The sequence below is a fragment of the Budorcas taxicolor genome, chromosome 1 (assembly GCF_023091745.1).
Source record: "Budorcas taxicolor isolate Tak-1 chromosome 1, Takin1.1, whole genome shotgun sequence".
Taxonomy (NCBI): Eukaryota; Metazoa; Chordata; class Mammalia; order Artiodactyla; family Bovidae; genus Budorcas; species Budorcas taxicolor.
In genome coordinates, this window is record NC_068910.1 from 110,636,965 (window position 1) to 110,656,931 (window position 19,967).

The following is a 19,967-nucleotide window of genomic DNA, read 5'->3' on the forward strand; positions in this document are numbered from 1 at the left end:
ATGAGAGTTGAGCTATAAAGAAAGCTGAGTGCTGAACAATCAATGCTTTTGAACTGTGATGTTAGAGAAGACTCTTTGGGAGTCCTCTGGAATTCAAGGAGATCCAACCAGTCCATCCTAAAGGAAATCAGTCCTGAATATTCACTGGAAGGACTGATGCTGAAGCTGATGGGAAGAACCGATACACTGGAAAAGACCCTGATGCTGGGAAAGACTGAAGGGGGGAGGAGAAGGGGACGACAGAGGATGAAATGGTTGGATGGCATCACCGACTCAGTGGGTTTGAGTAAACTCTTGGAGTTGGTGATGGACTGGGAGGCCTGGTGTGCTGCAGTCCGTGAGGTCGCAGAGTCGGATACGACAGAGCAACTGAACTGAACTGATGGGATTAACGGACACAAACTACTATACATAAAATAATTAAGCAATAAGGATTTACTGTATAACCAAAGGAGAAATATTCACAAGCATTTAGTATATGACACAGGAAATAACATTCAATATCTTATAACATAATGGAAAATAATCTAAAACATATATATATACACACACACATACATACTATATATATAGCTGAATCACTGTGCTGGACACCTGAAACTTATACAATACTGTAAACCAACTATACTTCAAAATAAAGTGAGATTGTCTATATTAAAATATTTAGATTATATCTGGCAAATAGTATAAAATATGTAAAAGAAATAACTTATTATTTTATACTAAAATATCCCTCTTTAAGAAACATTAATGCATTTGTATTAGCATATAGAAAAATGCTGGTTATCCCATTCTAAATATATATATTCTTTACATATACAAGTTAAATAATTAGAAAGCGTGACTTTTTCCCAAATAGTTTGTGGAGCCATTCATTCACTTATTTATTCCCTAAATGTTTATTTTAAATAACAATAATTTCCATTGCCAGGCACTATGCTAAATACTTTACTCACATTATTTTATTTAATCCTAACAAAGGCCTTATGAATTCAGTAATGGCATTATCACCATTTTATAGATGAAGATGTTAGGTTTGAATAATCTAAATAACTTGCCCAAGGTCGCCATGTTAATCTATCCCTGGTCTGAGTCCAGAGTTGGTATTGTTAACCAGCACACTCTAGGTATGCTGGATGCTATGGGGATAAAAAATAAGACAGTCCCTGTCACAGGGTTAACAGGATAACAGCAGAGATTAAACAATTCAGCAGCTAGAATAGATGATGGAATCTGATAAGCTTACATAAAAAGTACAGAGAACTTTGAAGTTCAAAATTAGGAATATTTTTTCTAATTTTGAATTATTTTTTGAAATTTTTTTTAAAGTTTGAGTTAATTAGGAGATAGTTCTTAAAAGGCACAGTTGAACTGGATTTTGAAGTAAGTTTTGGATAATGAGTTTTAGATAGGCAGAAATAGGTGGGAGCACAGTGCGATGCTAAGTGCAGACAAACAGTGACTTACCCAACATAGGGACAGCAGGTCCCCTACATATGAACCTTCAAGTCATGAACTTTCAAAGATGCAATATGCACTTGCATGTCCAAACACGTAAGTTACTTCACAAGTCTGGTGAATACTGTCACATGCCTGCATCCTCTACAAGTGGCTGTGTTCTTGTGTACTTTACAGTATATAGTAGTACAGCATCTTTAATTCAAGTCCAGGATGTCCAGAAGCAAGAGGGTAGATAGAACTGAATCCAGCAAGGAACCAGATCCTGTGCCATCAACATCAGGTGTGAGTGAAACTGCAGCTTGCCCTCCATCTCCTATTGCTGACGACCCTGCAGCTCTACCATCTCCCACCCTCTTCCTCCTCCAGTCCGTAACTCTTATTGCCTGTTCACTCGATGCCACCCCCTGTACACCAGCTGTTGTACTGTACTACTGTATTTTTCAAGGTACTGTAAGATTAAAAATGTTTTTAGTGTGTTTCTTTGTGTATTATTTGTACGCAAAGTATTATAAACCGATTACAGTACAGACAATTCTGTTAGTTTGGTACCTAGGCTAACTTTATTAGACTTACACACTCACAGAATGGAACTTGTTCATATGTTACATATCAATAAGAAGCAGCTCACATTAGCCTGTCTTCTAAATTACTGAAAACTCATATTAGAGGTAGCCATCTGACAGGCAAGTTTGAGACAGCACCATTATAGCAATGTTCCAGTCGGCATCTTTACAGCTACTCAATCCTACCTATAAACCGCTCCTTGTGTTACTACATTCCTCTAATATACTTTCCAATCCTTTCCCTTCTATCACCAGGCCTGGGAATCACATTTCAACGCCCTATATTTCAATCCCTACAGCTTATTACAATGCTATTCTCTCATCTCAGACAATGCCTCATTACTCTTTCCACTACATTTTTTTTTTAACTTGACCCTTGAGTACATTACTTTTTAATATTCTTTTCGCTTTGTTTCTGTTTTTTTTAATTGAGGTATAGTCATCATCTATACTGTTCTCTATCTCTTCCCTAGCCGACCAAATTCCTTTCCCAAGTCAATACATTTTCCTTATATCCTTCTCACTGAACATTTCCTCCACCTTAGTTTAACTGAATCCTTTTTATTACTGATACTTTTATTACATAATTATACAATTAAATTATACAGATTTTTATTGACTACACTATTTTTAAAGACACTCTCAAAAAATAAGTAAATAAATAAAGACACTCTCAAGATTCTTCTCCCATTTATAAAAATAGGGGAAGAGATTAACAACCTCCTCCCCCACCACCACTTCCAACTAATATTCAATCCTCATTGCAACAATTCCTACAGTAAAATTCCCGTAACTTGTATGTATTATTACCTTATCCATATTATAATTGCCCTGTACTGACCAAAGATCCTCTCCAACATTCCTAAATACTCTGATCCTGATTTATAGTTTTCCTATCATTAAAAATCTACCATCATACTGAAGCTCTAAAACGTTCAAAAATCAACTCAGGCAATACAATGAACTCATCTTAATTTACCTGAGTCCAACAAACTACTTCACATCACATTCCCATTTCCACAACATGCATTCATGAATGGATGGATTTAAGAAATAGCATTACACTTTGTGGGCTTCCCTGGTGGCTCAGACAGTAAAGAATCTGCCTCAATGCAGGAGTTCATAAATGTGAACCTCTATTCTACAATATACTGTCCTTTGACCCTTTTGTTTTCTCACTCACACTAAACACATACGCTATCCCCACATCTTATAACACCCTTTAGTCCTAAGTAAAAGTAAATTATCCCCCCCACCTCAATTCTTGCTTCTGGACTGCTTAGCACCGTTAAAGAAAATCACATAATTTTAATAACCAAAACCACTACTATCTATGGAGTCACACTTATTTTAACAAAGACTTTTTCAAAACTAGTTAAGTTTTATTCATTCATAATTGACCTCCTACTCTATTTTGAGCTCTAAATACCATCTGAAAGTCTCTCTTTCTCAAAAGATGATGTTGACTCCTATTTCACTTATAAGTCATGACTGCAATAGCCTTCTCAAAATTTATCTGTATCTTTATCCATCTTCCCTCCTTTCTGCAAGTCTTAACAAGCTGTCCTTTGAGTCTCTCCTCCCCCATTTCTGCTAGGACCTCAACTTATCAGTTATCTTCCACCTGGTATCTTTCTCTCTCCACTGACCCCTTACCCAGGCCACACAAATCTGAGTTTTATAGTTTTCTTTTAAAAATCCTTTCTACCTAATTCTACACTCCTTGTTCCAGAAAACTCCTTTCCTTCATATCTCATTTTCTGCTTCCTCACACCACTCATTCATTTAGCCTCTTGAAATTTGTCTTTTCTCCTACTGCTCTACTAAAATCAGTGGTTTAAAAAAAAAAAAAAGGACCTCATTGCCACATCCAGCATCCTCATACTACTTTAACTGTCTGACTTACACTGTTTTTCACTCTCCCTTCCTTCCCAAACCTATCATACTCCTTCTAATCTGCCTATCTAACTGCTTACCAGTGTTTCTTCCTCCTTACTTTGAAATTAAATACATGTGATTCAACACTTTTCTCACTCCATAGTTTTCCTGTAGGTAATTCTATCTACTCCAATGGCTTTGGCTAACATCACTGCAAATAAAGTAATATTACAATGATTAACTGTATCTTCTGGTTTTGAACTTCAATTATGGTTCACCGGATGATACACAATATGCAGATATCACCTGGACCTATTTTAAAAAGTGTACCATCCTGTGACACTAGATTCTCAAGGTGAAACTGAGGGTTGAGAGAACAGTTTCAAAATCAATCAAGTTTGAAAAACACTGCATGTGCAGTCACTCTCTTGGAGAGGCAAAATGTATACCAGCATAGCAAAAGCTCCAAAAAATCCTGCAGTATGTAACATTTTCTTATAACTACAGTTGTCACACTTATTTGTCCATGAAACCTTCTTTTTTCCAAGTAAGGTCCATTAACATCCTATGAGAGTTAAAAAGATTAAAATTATATTTTCTAATCGGAAAAACCACATTTTAAATCCTGGCTGTGCTTCTTTTATTGCTAACAATTACTTACCATCCCTAAATTCCAGGCTCCTCATCTGTAAATCAGAAATAATAACCAGCTCAGGAAGCTTTTGAAGGAACTACAACATTTGTAAAATTCTCAGCACACTGTTTAGAACCTAAGTACTCAAAAAACATTATCTATCCTTAAGTGCAAATGAGAATCAACAAAGATTTCGAAGATGTGGCCTGAACAGTTGACAACCTGAAATTTCCTTCAACTTTCCTGTTGTAATTCAAAAATTCATTTGAAAGTTGTGATTTATGACTCTATAATATCTGTCATATTGTTGCTGTTGCTAAACATTTCCAATGGTCATTCTCCCTTGAATGAATGACCCATGCACTTAAATTATTATTTCATTCAACTGTCAGTAACCTGTCTCTGGTGCCAATAATTTTTCATCTGTGTTCCCATGTAATTCACTTTGATATGCTGTGAACTTGGAAATAAGATATTTATCTCTATTGGGGTTATAAATAATTTAAACACATAAATACAATATGATACAAAGAAAGCCTTCAGAAGCTTCTCATGAGTGAGATTTAGTATATAAAAATACCCTCTCCTCTCACGCTCAGAGGTGTTTTATATTTAATTCCTGATTCATAGCCATATTCCAGAAAAGTAGGTAATCAGATTTTGAGGTACTTCTATGTATGGACTGTTTATTATTAATAATTCATTAAAAAACAGTAAGCACATTGCATGTTAACATTTTTTGTTTTTAAGCAACTTTATTTTTCCAAAAATTAAGAAGAGTGGCCTTATTTTACTTCTCCCAGCTCTTTAACATCTGAGTTACTGAAAGACAGATGACTTCCTCTATATGCTTCTGCATTCATTCTGTTGTGATACAAGTCATGTAACCTCTGGAAAACTGTTCTGTACACATGTGGGAGATTAAGAGGAAAAGGCAAACCATGCCTTAAAATTAAGAAAGTCCGACCACAGACCCAAAAGGAACTCAGGGAACCTAGAGATTCCCAGACCATACCTTGAGAACCAGCACCCAAAACAAATAAGCCAGAAGCCATTCAGCTCCTATAGTTGCCAATTACGTGAGTTCACAAATATTTGTTTTGAGTTTAGCTTAAACCCATTGGAATTGGGTTTCTGCTACTTGTAACTAAAAGAGGTCTGAGCAGTACACTATGCAACGGGCTTAATTCTTCCTTAGGAAAACCTAGTACAGACTCACCAGAGGAGGCGATGGCACCCCACTCCAGTACTCTTGCCTGGAAAATCCCATGGACGGAGGAGCCTGGTAAGCTGTAGTCCATGGGGTCAGGAAGAGTCGGACAAAACTGAGCAACTTCACTTTCACTTTTCACTTTCATGCATTGGAGAAGGAAATGGCAACCCACTCCAGTGTTCTTGCCTGGAGAATCCCAGGGACGGGGGAGCCTGGTGGGCTGCCATCTATGGGGTCGCACAGAGTCGGACACGACTGAAGCGACTTAGCAGCAGTAGCAGCAGCAGTACAGACTCACAGAAGAAACTTTGTCTTATTTTCTCTTTCTATGCTATCCACCTTCCTTATACCTCTAACTTAAAATTTGTTTTATTAATCAAATTTCTATCTTTGGTTACTTATGAAAGTCTCATGACTACAAATGTCATTCCAGTCATTCAAGTTCCAGTTATTCCTAGAATGCACGCGTGCATTCAGTTATCAGTTGTATCTGACTCTTGGTGACTCTTTAGACTATACCCCTCCAGGCTTTTCTGTCTATGGAAATTTCCAGGCAAGAATACTGGAGTGGGTTGCCATTTTCTCCTCCAAGGGATCTTTTTAACCCAGGATTGAACCCAGGTTGCCCACATTGCAGGCAAATCCTTTACTGCAGAGCCACTGGGGAAGCCCAATTAGCAACCATCCTAATGAAATGGCAACTGCATGCATACAAATGTCACACAGAATTCAAGTTCCTTTTAAGCCAACAGACTGTTCTGAGAATTCACATGAGAAAATTAAAAACACACTATTAGGGAAAAGGGCTTCCCAGGTGGTGCTAGTGGTAAAAAACCTGCCTGCCAGTGCAGGAGATATGAGAGACACGGGTTCAATCGCTGGGTCAGAAGATCCCCTGGAGGGCATGGCAATCCATTCCTGTATTCTTGTCTAGAGAAGCCCTATGGACAGAGGAGCCCGGTGGGCTACAATCCACGGGGTCGCAAAGAGTCAGACAGAAGTGAAGCAACTTAGCACAATTAAGAAAAAATTAATTCTTAAAAAAATTCATATTCATCTGTTAAAACCAGATGAGTACTGGAGAACAGCTGTTTAATATAAGATCTGAAAATGGTTTTTATTCTACATTAACAATTGCTTTTCAGAAAGGGCAGCTTCTAAAGGGAAGTCAGCAAGGAAAAAAAACCTCTCCAGAGGGATAACTCCCATAACTATCAATGTCTTTTAAGAATTAACAATTTTACTCTCAAATTTTACTTCCTACAACTACTGGCATCAAATTAACTGTAATAAAAACATAAATAAATCTAAGTGTAACCAGGTAAAGATGATGGGATTTGCTGAAGAGTAATGCTAATATCTTGCCCTTCCCCCTGAAACAATGTACTAAGCCAAGGAGAAATGCATTTATTGAAGGAAGGCTGTGTTTGTTAAAGTGAGGTATGACTACTCCTAAAGTTCTGTGTGAGGAAGCACACAAATGACACCAGACAAACATTCTGCCTTGTCCTTATATGTCAATTTTACTTAAAGGTTTCGGGGGGAAAAAAAGTGTAACAAAACAAACATGATCTACTGGAAGCAGGCACATATGTATGTATATGGCTTTCCAGGTGGCACTAGTGGTAAGAAAAAATCCACCTGCCAATGCAGCAGACACAAGAGATATGGGTTTGAGCCCTGGGGTAGGAGGATCCCATGGAGTAGAAAAGGGCAACCCTTCCTGTATTACTGCGTGGAAAATTCTATGGACAGAGAAGCCTGGCTGGCTACAGTCCACAGGGTCGAACAAAGTATATATGTGTATATATATATATATGTCAGGTCAGTTTATTTCTCTTCCTTGGTTGTTACACAACAAAAATTTGAAGGGTTTAAAACAACAGACAAGTTACAGCTCAGTTCAGCTCAAGCAGACAGATCTTTTATTAGACAGATACTCTCAACACATGGCAGCAGGCTGACCCCAAAGGAGTCATCCTCCCTATTCCTTTTAGCTTCCCCCTCTGTATACTTCCTGTCTTCTCCTTTTGGTTGTGCCCTATGCAAATACAGGGCTTGTACCCACCAACAATCAATGAATTAATGAAAGGGAATGCACATGGGCATTCGCTCAAGGCCGATTGACAAATGCAACTTATATATAACAGCAGGCTCTGTTGTGTATGTCCTCCCATAATTCAATGTTATAATCAGATGTATATATGTGTAGAATGTTTACAAACCCTTAATGGGCTCCTAGCTGCCTAAGGGTACTTGAGGAAGCCCCTGTGATTAGTTTGCATCCACTGTATCCCAGGGTGCACAGTGCTAGAGTTGGAGAAGTTACCCCACGGGATGGGGTTTAGAGATCAGCTTGCATCCTTTTTGGCTAGGCCACCCCTCCCTGCTCATGCCTAACACACACACACACACACGAATCTGAATGCGTGTGTGCTCAATCATGTCCCACTCTTTAAGATCGCATGAACTGTAGTGGGTTGCCATTTCCTACTCCAGGGTATCCTCCCCACCCAAGGATCTAACCTGCTTCTCCTGCCGCTCCTGCATTAGCAGGATTCTTCTTCACCACTGCACCACCTGGGAAGCCCTATATATATATACATATATATTAATATAATACATACATATACTTTCAAAGACAAAGAATATATCTAGACTGCACACACACACACACACACAAATGGTAACACTGGTTGCTTATGAAAAGGAATTTCAGGTTTTCCGCTGCTTCACGCAATGTCCCAGAGAACCTTGCTCACGCTTCTTTGCAGCCAGAAAGTCTGAGATGCACTGCCACAAAGGAACTCTTAAATAAATTTAGAATTGTTAAAACTATCTATTCAACAACAGACGACACATTAAGAAATACGAAAATGAAATGATTCGTTGTGTGTTAGTGTACTAGATTGTAAGCTTATCAAAGAGCCCCTGCTCCCTCCTCCTCTGGTAGGTCCACAGGACTTAATACTGGAACTAAGGTACCCTTAAAGAACGAGATCTTTAAGGAAAACTTGCTGACTGGGAGGAGCTCCACTTGACTTCTTACAACACCTTTTGTGTTTCTAAAATCCAGTAACCAAAACTAAAGATAATCATTTAACTGGCAAAGCATTTTCAAAAAGAAAAGTATGCTGAGAACAAAAACACAACGAAACAGGGCTTCAAATCCTTTGTTAGACTTTTTAATCACTTTTGGAAGTGGGTGTCTCGAAAAGAAAATGGTTATTAAGCAGGCGGGCTCCTAAGTCCACACAAGGCACGATGTTTGCAGCAATTTAGACGAGAAATGTCTGGAGAAGGAAATGGCAACCCACTCCAGTATTCTTGCCTGGACAATCCCAGGGACGGGGGAGCCTGGTGGGCTGCCGTCTATGGGGTCGCACAGAGTCGGACACGACTGAAGCGGCTTAGCAGCAGCAGCAGCAGCAGCAGCAACAGCAGCAGCAGCAGACGAGAAAGTGTCAATTAACAAACCCCTCCTCTCCTTCGCAGCTGCTTTTACCTGCCCGGGGTGGGGGCGGGGGCGGGGGCGGAACGAGAAAGAGGCAAAGTCAAGAATCAAAGGAAGAGGGGAAAGTGGGGTCAGGCGCCAAGAAGCTGGAAATGAAACAGTAACATTGGTGGAATTACGAGGAAGGCGTGGCAGGTGAGCGACAAGCCAACCGGGAAGACCCGTGGTTCGACGAGACCCAAGCAAGGTGCTCGCAGGAAAACAAAAATGAAAGGAGTGACAGGGTGAAAAGCGACTGAGGCTTTGATGACAGCTCGGACTGGGTCTTCAACCCGCAGGGGCCGGGGAGCCCAGGGGACCTTCCATTGTGCGGGGCTCCACCGCTCTCTCCCCTCGGCTCCCCGCACGGCCGAGCAAAAGCCGCAGCCCGAGCGCGAGCCGGGGCCCTAGCAGCTCCGGGCCGCAGCTCCCGTCGCCGCCTGTGTCTCCCCTTTGCCCGAGGTAGGAGACAATATGCTCAGTCCTCCTCCGACCCTTTCTCACCAGCAGAAGATCGTCGTCTCCCGGCCTTCCCCTTGTCCATCTTCTCCTCCTGCTGGAATCGCAGTCGCTGTCACCTCAAGCCCCCTCTGGGTGGGGGAGGGAGGGGGAGGGGAAAGGGGAAAAAAAGCCAAGAACGTGAGAATTGCGCTTGCGCAAGAGCCGTCGCCTGCCTCAGACCGGAAATTACCGCCCCTCCCACCTCCATCCGGAAATCACTTCCTGGGACTTGTTTGCTCTGTGGGTTCCCCGTCGCCAAGTGTTTGTTTAAGTGACGTTTTTTCATTCTCTCTGCGTCTATAGGATACTGAGACTGGGTGTGAGGTTTTAGCCCAAGATCATAAAGGTTTTGTTGACTTGAAGATGCGGCTGACTAAAAATTAAAGCAAGGAAGCTAGGAATTCCCCCACTTCGCTACCCCAGAAATCGTCCTTTGATAGTATTACTTTACTCACGGCGGCGTCTGCTGTGTGTCTGTCCTCAAGGCGCTTCCTCAAATTTAGAAGCAAAAAGACTTTAACAAGACAAAAATCAATAGCCTGTTAGTTTAGCAGTTGGAGTGGAAATCAATTAAGTCAGCTGAGGAAAAAGAGTAATAGGATCTCTTCAAAATTCAAATCCCTAATTTTTAAAGGACAGGAAAAAAGCTGGACCTCAATTTTTTTTAAATAATGAGATGCTAGAAAGTGGGTGGCTGTGTATTAATTTGTTCAACTAATTTTTATTACAGTGCCTAAGGGAAAAACCCTGACTTCAACGAACTCAACGATTAGTACTTTGAGGCTGATTACTTTAGTCCTTTCATAGGACCCATCAGTTTAGAAAATTGTTCTATTTGATTAGCCATAAAGTACATATTTGAATACTTTTTTTAAGTGGGTAAACTTTAATCATAGTAAGTTTAACAAAATAACACAGAGCACTCTAGTTAGAGGTAAATGATATTGGAATGTTCGACAGTTTTAACATCCACTTCCCTCTCCCCCATCTTGCCAAGGCTGGTAATGGGACTTAACTTGTTCAATTCACTGCCAGAGCCTGGCTTTTGCTTTAGTCTTACCTTTTAATTACTGTGTCGTCTGTGTTGGAGCTAGGGGTAAGTCTCCAGGTGATAATGCCTGTTGGGCTAGGGGGAGTGTCTAGAAAGGTCAGAATGGCTGAAAAGCAGAAATACTTCAGGGCTTGCTGAGAATGAAATTCACTACAAGGATTTCATGTAGAGGCTCAGTTTATTTCTTTTTAGCAAATAAAAACACTGCCTACTGAAAAATATTTGAATTTTATTATATAAATCAACTTTTTTAATTGAATGATTTTACTCCAGAATCACGCTGGCTTGATTCATCAGCTGATATTATACGAAACAGCTGGAAAACAGATGGAAATAGAGGTAAGAGATGGAAACACAAAAAAGGAAATTGTAAGTGTAATCCATTTCTGTCCAAAGCTTCCTTAAAAGTAAATGGTTTTAAAGTTTAGCAGTAAGTCAACCTATTAGAAATGACATTATAAGAAATAATATTAGTCAACTTGGAAACATATCATTTAAACTTGTCATTCAACCAAATGTAGCATTTCTGTTAATAAAGACAGTGAGTCAGTTTGTTTCTTTGAATGGAGCTGGTTTGGAATAACGTATTTGAAGATAAATGACCTTTAAGCTCAAAAACTTGAAATTTGCTTTTTAAACCAGTGTTTTTATTGTTTTTACAGTATCTACTGCATAGTTGTATTGCAAACAACTTAAAGGACTAAAAAGTTCAGTCTTTTGAGGGAGTCATTTAACAATCTCACTTTGCACCTTATGAAAGACTAAGTACCTGATCTTTTGTTTTCTAGTGTTTTATGATGTTCAGGTGAAAGCTTCCTTATTTTAAAATAAGTGAATTGTGAACTTTTAAAATAAGTGAATCATTCAAAAAAAGTGAATGATTCCCTTAGTATGTTTGTAGATAAGGTCATTTCTCTTATGTATGTTTAGCTCACAATGTATAGAGCCTTTTAAATTAAGATTGTTTTGAGATTAGAAATTCATTAGCCCAGTATTTTATAGGAGGAGAGGAAGGACAGGTTTGATCTGAATGAGTATGCTTCTTTATTGAGTGTTAAAAGTGTATATAAAGTGTTTAAATTAGATATTCTATTTTTGTTTTGACTATACAATTAAAAGCAGTGGGTATGATTTTTTTTATTAGTTTCAGGACATGATGGCAGTGTGAAATTGATCAACTCTTTATTTTACCCCTTAAATAACAATTTCTTTGAGGAGAGCTTAAACTAAAAATTAACCTTCTCTTCCCAAGTGAATTAACTTTAAGTACAATCTGAATATAAATAGGTTTGGTTGGTGACTAAATATATCAAGGAACAGCTAGATATGAATTCAGAGGAGAGTTACATATTGAAGTATATTAGCCAAGCAATGTAAACTACAATAAATTGTAAAGAACTGTCTACCTTTTCATTCTACAGGATACTCTGCACCTTGCTCCTTTTCTCTCCACTTAAATAAGTGTCCTTTATTTATCAGTGTGCCATATTGGTTATCCAGTTTGCAAACTCCCCTTCTTTTCCCCTGAGAATTGTTTCTCAAACAACTAGGTACAAAAGCACTTAACAAAAGTGAAAAAGAGGAATTGAATGCCATATACTACATGCTATTAGAAAATACAGATTTTGTTTTACTCTGATTGAAAGAAAAGTTAGCTAACAACATTCTTTAGTTTTTTGGTTTAGTTTAGTTGATTTAGGTTTAGTTCATTGAGTTTTACATATTAGGTTATCTTTCTATTTATTTCAGTAGAGAAAAGGGCAGTTTTCAGCATAGTACCTGAGTAAACAAAGTATTTTTAGATATGAGATGACTGCTTTTCTGTACAAACCTCATCCATGCCAAACTATAAAATAGACCCTCCTTTTGGAGAGTAATTTAACAGTATCTGGTAGAATGAAAGATGTCAACATGACTTAGAAATTCCACTTGTAGGCATATTGCCTAGAGAAACTCTTGATATGCACACAAAAAATATAGCTGTAAGAATGTTCGTTGCAGCTTTGTTTATGTGCTTAGTCGCTTAGTTGTGTCTGACTTTTTGTGACCCCATGAACTGTAGCCTACCAGGCTCCTCTGTCCATGGGGATTCTCCAGGCAAGAATACTGGAGTGGGTTGCCATGCCCTCCTCCAGGGGATCTTCCCAATCCAGGAATTGAACCCAAGTCTCACTCATTGCAGGCGGATTCTTTACCAGCTGAGCTACCAGGGAAGCCCACTTTGTTTATAATCGTGGAAAACTGGAGCAGCCTTAAAGTTCTTCAACAGAATAATGGTTAAACCATGGCATACTCAAGCAGTGGAACACTATAAATTGGTAAAATGAATGATCTCAGACTGTGCTTATTAATGTGGAAAAAAATCACAATGTTGAGTGAATAAGAAAGGGTGGGCAAGAGATATATGTTTACTTCACATTCCTCAAAAAGATCATCCTGTCTTATTTTACAGAAACTTCCATGTGTGAGACACTGCATAAAATGGCTTTTATCTATATTAATTCTCACAACAGCCTTGTGAAATGTTATCCTATTTTGCATTTATGCATTGAAAAAATATTTGTATATCCCAGATACTGTTCCAAGTACTGTAGATACAGCAGTAGTTAAACAAAGTTCCTGTTCTTATAGAGCTTTCATTCTAGTGAGGAGAGACAATTTTTAAATATACAGTTATATATCAGATGGTAATGTAGGCTATGAAGAAAAATAAAGCAGAGTGGCAGGATAGAGGGTAATAACGATTGCTGTTTTAGATAGCATAAACTGAAACTCATAAGTTAAAGAAACTGAAACTGATAGAGGTTAAGAAACCAGCTGAAAGTCATTCAACTTAAAATTTGGAGCTAGAATTTAAACCTAAATCAATTCATCTAGTTCCAGAGGCTCCTGTCACTTGCACTCTAGGAAAAGATATTAATTACATAATAGCACCTGAGATCAGCAATACTAGAAGGAAAAGTTTTTAAGGGAACAGGAAATAGCAGTCTATATAGGTTGGATAATTTGGATAACCAAATAACTTCATAAAGTACTGGTTGGGTGTGGGAGTCAGATTCAGAAAGTGAGAAAAGAGTTAAGAAATCAAAGCAAACTAGCACTGTTTTGATTTTACCTTAAGCCTTGATAGCAGCTTGAGTGGCACTGAAAATCATTTTAAGTCCTATTTATTGGAAGTGGGTTGTGGTTGCTAGTGCGAGTGTTCAGAAATTCAGGAGCAAGAGTATTAATGTATTTGTTAAGAACATGAATTTGAGTCACATAGCCTCAGTACCTAATCATTTATTTAACAGTTGTGTGATTTTAGCACAAACCACTTAACCTTTTTTTTCTCCCCAAAATAAAGTCTGTTGAGGTTTTTTTTTCCTCCCGGGACTTAACCTTTCAAGGACTTTTCTTTCCCTTTGGGCTGTGACTACAATAACTAAGTTTTCTCAGTCACTTTTAATTTCAAACATCAGAATAACCATATCTTCTATTATTAGATAGGTTGATCATAATCTCCAGTGCCTGGTTCACATTTCACATCTACTGCCATCCCCTGCCATTTATTTAATAGCAAAAATATTTAAATGCTTACTGTGGAGATAAAGACTAACCAAACGAGAAAAACAAAATCTATTCATTCTGAGCTCACTATAGCAAAGGAGTCAGCCACCATCACTTGCATTTTGGCAGTGACTCAAAGGCCAGCAGACGAGCGGGAAAGCTTTGTAGTGGCAAAAAAGGGAAGGCTGCTGGCATGTCCTGATTGAACCATATTGGCATGAGGAAGCTGTCTGCAAGCTAACTAAAAGGGAGGCATCCTGTGTGACTGGTTAGGAGTGCCTATCTGGCTTTCTCTGGTGGGTCCTAAATTATGGAAGCTATAAGTTATTAACCAAGTTATTAACCAAGTCTTGGGACTTGCCTGGTGGTTCAGTGGCTGAGACTCCACATTGCCAATGCAGGGGACCCCAGGGTTCGACCCTTGGTCAGGGAACTAGATCCCACATGCCGCAACTAAAGATCCTGCATGCCACAGCTAAGACTGAGCACAGCCAAATAAGTAAATAAATACAAATCAAGTCTTGGCCATTTGGGGCCAGCTGTGACAGAAGTTAAGTTATTGTTTGACTTCTCAGATTGTCACTAGAAGTAAGCAGTCTCACTTCCTGAGATTCTGACTTGTAAGACTGGCTTCCAGGGCTGTTTATTATAGATGAGAGATTTACTTCCTGGGCAAGTTGCTGCAGATTGTGGGTCAGAGTTCTGTTTTTATATATGGTCTATCCATTGTCCCTTAGTGTATTCAGCTTCTCACTACTTTGCATTTTTCACAATTATTTTGAGTTAAAATCTCTACCATAGGTTAAAATATTAATGTCTTCATGTTTGCTGTTTGGTCACTAAGTTGTGCCTGACTCTTTTTGCAACCCTACGGACTGTAGCCCTCCAAGATCCCCTGTCAATGGGATTTCCCAGGAAGGAATACTGGAGTGGGTTCCCATTTCCTCTTCTAAGGGATCTTCCCATCCCAGGGTTCGAAACCATATCTTTTGTGTCTCCTGCATTGGCAGGCAGATTCTTTACCATGGGGCCACCAGGGAAGCCCTAATGTCTTCATAAAGTGCTTAACATGACTTCCCACAGGAAGACTTAAGCAAGATGAAATTTGTATTTTTTTTCTAGTACTGACATAATACTGCTTTTTATTTTCAGTGGTTACCAGTGACTCAGAAACTGAGCTTCCGAAAATTTATTGAACAATCTGACTTACTAGAAGAACTTAAATATGACTTCAATGAAAAAGCTGAATTGAGACACACTGAGACACATGGGCCTTTTGCCTTTAACTATTATAAGAATGTCCTGGAGAGGAATAGCAAGCGATACTGGGCCCTTGGCCATTTGCTTGAACAATACATTTATGAACTTTTGGAGAAAGTGTGCAAATTACAAAAAGTATATATCCCATCAGAGGCTGATAAGGAACCAAGAAGCTTCTTTTTCATGAGTGAGAGAGCGTTATCAAATCATCATTCTGCTCTTCTTGTCCTCCTTCAAGACCACGGGGTCTTTAGAGCTGGTCAGTGGAGTCAGCAGGCAATAATACATCATGGTCTCCAACATGGAAGTCAGATACCATGTATTCAAATGGCATTGCAGGCACATTATGATGTAATTGTGCTAAACCCCAATGACAATTTTGTGGACCAGCAGACAGGAAAAGAGTGGAAAGGCCTTTTAACACAAAATGTTGAGTTCTCTTCCAGAAAAATGTTTCAGACAGAGAGCTTTTTCTCTCTCCAGGAGTCTCTCCAATGTATTCCAAAAAGATGCAGCAACACTCCTGAAGAACACATGGCTTATATTTGGGATTACTTCATTTCAAAGACTGAAGGCAAGGATGTTGCCTTCATTGTACACGGTTATGGAGGCTTGGTTTTTATGGACTTGCTTGTTCGAAAAAAGTGGGATGTGATGAGCAAAGTATACGCTGTTGCACTTATTGACTCTGAACATCATGTAGGACACCAGTTGGGAAGCGATGTCCAGTTATTAGAATGGATAAAGCAGCACTGCCGTGAATGGGTGACAAGTCCGAAGCCTTTGGATAAACCTGCAACAACCGTTTTGAAAAAGGAGTTTCCTACAGTTTCTGCTGGTACAGAAAAACACAACTTAGCCCCTTCCTCTAGCCTTCAGTCAATTTTTAAATACTTTAGAAAAGCTTTGAAAGCCAAAGCAGCTAATTTCTCTCGAGTGTCCATAGTGACTAGAAGCTCCACAAAAAGAAAGCAAAGTGCTTAAATTACTTTTTTTGTCATCTAAGATTGTTTTGTCCCACTGAAACTTTGCTAATGTAGATACTAGAAGAGAAGAACACTTCCAACTCACATGCAGTATTATGTTCTGACTTCAAGTCTGATTTGTTGAGTTTGTTTAAACAAGTAAATGTTTTGCAAATATGTTCTGTAGCCTCCTGATGAACCAGGAAGTCAGTACCATCATTAACATTTTACAATTAGTCAAAGTAGTCTTGTTAGAGGATCTTCTTAGGAAAAGACTTCATATGGTTTAATGATGCCAAAACTGTAATTGATAGAAATTAAATATTAAGTCAATCTTTGACTTCTGTATTAGTGCTATATTAAAATTATAAATGCAAATAAAGTAAGTATCAAATGGAAACTCCATTCTTCGTATATTTGTGAGTTTTTTCCGTTTTTCTTATGTGTGTGTTTACTCATACCTTCACTAATATCTGACTGTCTACTATGTACTAGTAAATATTAACGTTGGGCACATTGACAAACAAGGCCAACATTGCCTTTATCTTTCTTTGGGGTTCACAATGAAAAACAAATTACAAGGGTGAAGAGTGTTAAGAAATAAAGGGCATCATGGAACATCTAATATGAGAGCTAATAATAGCTTTGGGATTCAGGGAATACTCCTTTGACAAAATGATCCTAGTTTGAAGAACAGTAGTAGTTACCTGGGAAACCAAAGTCACAGTGAAAGGAATCACATGTGCAGAAGTCCTGAGGCAGAAGAAAGAAGTCCAGTTCGGCAAGAGCTAAAAGATTATAGAGTAGTAGTAAAGGAAAAATTATTCATGACATTCATTAAAGACAGGAAAATTCAAAAGTGATTGGTGCAATGGGGATTTTGTAGTAGGGGAAAGATAGGACTCAACTGCAAATACAGTGATGGGGGTGGGGGGAGGAGTTAGAGCCAAGTAGCAATGAATAGCGAAGGCAATGGCAACCCATGCCAGTACTCTTGCCTGGAAAATCCCATGGGTGGAGGAGCCTGGTAGGCTGCAGTCCTGTGGGGTCGAGAAGAGTCGGACATGACTGAGCGACTTCACTTTCACTTTTCACTTTCATGTATTGGAGAAGGAAATGGCAACCCACTCCAGTATTCTTGCCTGGAGAATCCCAGGGACGGGGGAGCCTGGTGGGCTGCCACCTATGGGGTCGCAGAGTCGGACACGACTGAAGAGACTTAGCAGCAGCAATGAATAGAAAATTACTAAGAGAAAACTTCAGGGATAATAAGAGTTTTTCTTAATAGACTGACTCAACAGGATTCTTACTGCAGGCAGGGCAGGGCTGGGAAGACATTGAAAGTGGAGCATGAGGAATTTTATCAAATATAATACGAGAATGTTTAGATACCAGAGGTGAGATTTTCACTAACTGACTCAGCAGAATTTTTGCTAAAACTAGACTAAGCAGACCAAGGGCAGAGCCCAATGTCAGAGCCTACTCAAGAAGAGGGCTCCGAGGAGCCAAAATCAGATTTGATGGGGAGAGGTTTTGTCAGTAGCTGCAAAGTTAAGTTGGAGAAATAAACAGGCAGCTTATTTAAGGCTGCAATGTAAAAAAAAAAAAAAACTTTATTCTAATGACAATGGAAACCATTGGATGGTTTTAGACAGAATATTAGCAGATTTACACTTTATAAAGAATATCCTGATTGTAGTTTAGAGAATAGTTTAGAAGGAGAACAAGCTTGGAAGCTAGGAGATCAAATAATTTTGGCACTAGTTTGAGAAATGTTCAATGCTTTTTTTTTTTAATCAGTGTAAGTGTCTTACAGTATTTAAGTGTACAGCAAAATGATTCATTTTTTGTCGGTTATATTCCATCATAGATTATTGTAAGATATTGAATATAATTCCCTGTGCTATACAATAAAGGGCTTCCCTGGTATCTCAGCTGGTAAAGAATACACCTGCAATGCAGAAGACTTGTGTTTGATTCCTGAATTAGGAAGATTCCCCTGGAGAAGGGGAAGGCTACCCACTCCAGTATTCTGGCTCAGAAAATTACATGACTGTATAATCCATGGAGTCACAAAGGGTCAGACACAACTGAGCAACTTTCACTTTTTCATACAATAAATCCTTGTTGCTTCTCTGTTTTATAATAGTTTGTATCTGTTAATCCCATACCCATAATTTATTCCTTCCTTTGCTTTGGTAACCATAAACTTGTTTTCTATATCTATGAATCTGTTTCTTTTGTATGTACATTCATTTGTATTTTTTTAGATTCAACATATGAGTGATACCATGTATAATTTGTCTTTGACATTTCACTAAGCATAATATTCTCCAGATCCATCCACATTGCTGCAAATTGCAATATTCCATTCTTTTTATGGCTGAGTGATATTCCATTTCATTTGCATATAACATTTTAATCTAATCATCTATCAATGGGCATTGGGTTGCTTCAACATCTTGCCTATTGTAAATAGTGCTGCTATGAATATTGGGGTGCATCCATCTTTTCAAATTAGTGTTTTCATTTTTCTCCAGATGTATACCCAGGAGTGAATTGTTGACTCATACGGTAACTCTATTTTTGGCTTTTTAAGGAACTCCCATACTGTTTTCCACAGTGGCTGCACCAATTTGCATTCCCACCAACAGTATACAAGGGTTCTCTTTTCTCCACATCCTCTCCAGTATTTGTTACTTGTAGACTCTTTGATGAGGGCCATTCTGACAGGGGAGAAGTGATATTTCATTGATTTTAATTTGTAAAGAAATACTTAATACATGTAATGAACAAAATTTTGTGATTGGAGATCAGGAATAAGGAGAAGGAAATAACAAGGAGTGTTCCCAGATGTTTTGTCTTCAGCAACTAGTTGGACAGAAATACAATACTATTTACTAAAAAGAAAAAAGAGAAATATCATTTACTGAGATAGGGACTACTGGTGAAAACTTTATTTTGGCAGTTCCAGAAAGTCTTAAAGAGAGATAAAGGAATAGGTTACAAGTTTTTTTTTTAGCTCTGCCCCTACATGAGTACTAGAGGAAACCATATTAGATGTTACATTTGAAATATTGACTATGCCATATCTAATGGGTCATATGAATTTTTCTGTACATAGCTCTTTCTAGTTCTTCTAGTGTTCTAATTCCTAATGGGTTTTTTTGTTTGTTTGTTTTTGTTTGTTTTGGGCCACATCACACAGCATGTGGGATTTCAGTTCCTCAACCAGGGGTTGAACCCATCCCCTGCACTGGAAGTGAAACCATTTACCTCAGATTGGGACTTGACCGCACATGGCTGAGACTTGAACCCAGCCAAAACCCAGTTTGGGATTCAAACTCAGCCAAAACTTACAGTCTTCCCACTGAGGTCACAGACCTGGTTTAGGACTTA

At 38.7% G+C, this 19,967-nt stretch overlaps 2 protein-coding genes across 2 annotated transcripts in view; one reads left to right on the forward strand and one right to left on the reverse strand.

Annotated features, from left to right (window-relative positions):
- SENP7 (SUMO specific peptidase 7) overlaps positions 1 to 9,831 on the reverse strand; it is a 137,876-nt gene extending 128,045 nt beyond the window's left edge. Inside the window, exon 1 of the mRNA XM_052642117.1 lies at positions 9,747 to 9,831. Within this exon, the coding sequence (XP_052498077.1) occupies positions 9,747 to 9,786 (40 nt within the window). The 5' untranslated portion in view covers positions 9,787 to 9,831. The remainder of the gene's footprint in view (positions 1 to 9,746) is intronic.
- A 3,236-nt stretch (positions 9,832 to 13,067) lies between these two features.
- On the forward strand, positions 13,068 to 16,587 carry LOC128049340 (putative protein FAM172B). Its single transcript, XM_052641902.1, has 2 exons — positions 13,068 to 13,112; positions 15,496 to 16,587. Exons 1-2 carry the CDS (start codon positions 13,068 to 13,070, stop codon positions 16,585 to 16,587), a joined length of 1,137 nt encoding a protein of 378 aa, XP_052497862.1.
- The last annotated feature ends 3,380 nt before the right edge of the window (positions 16,588 to 19,967 follow it).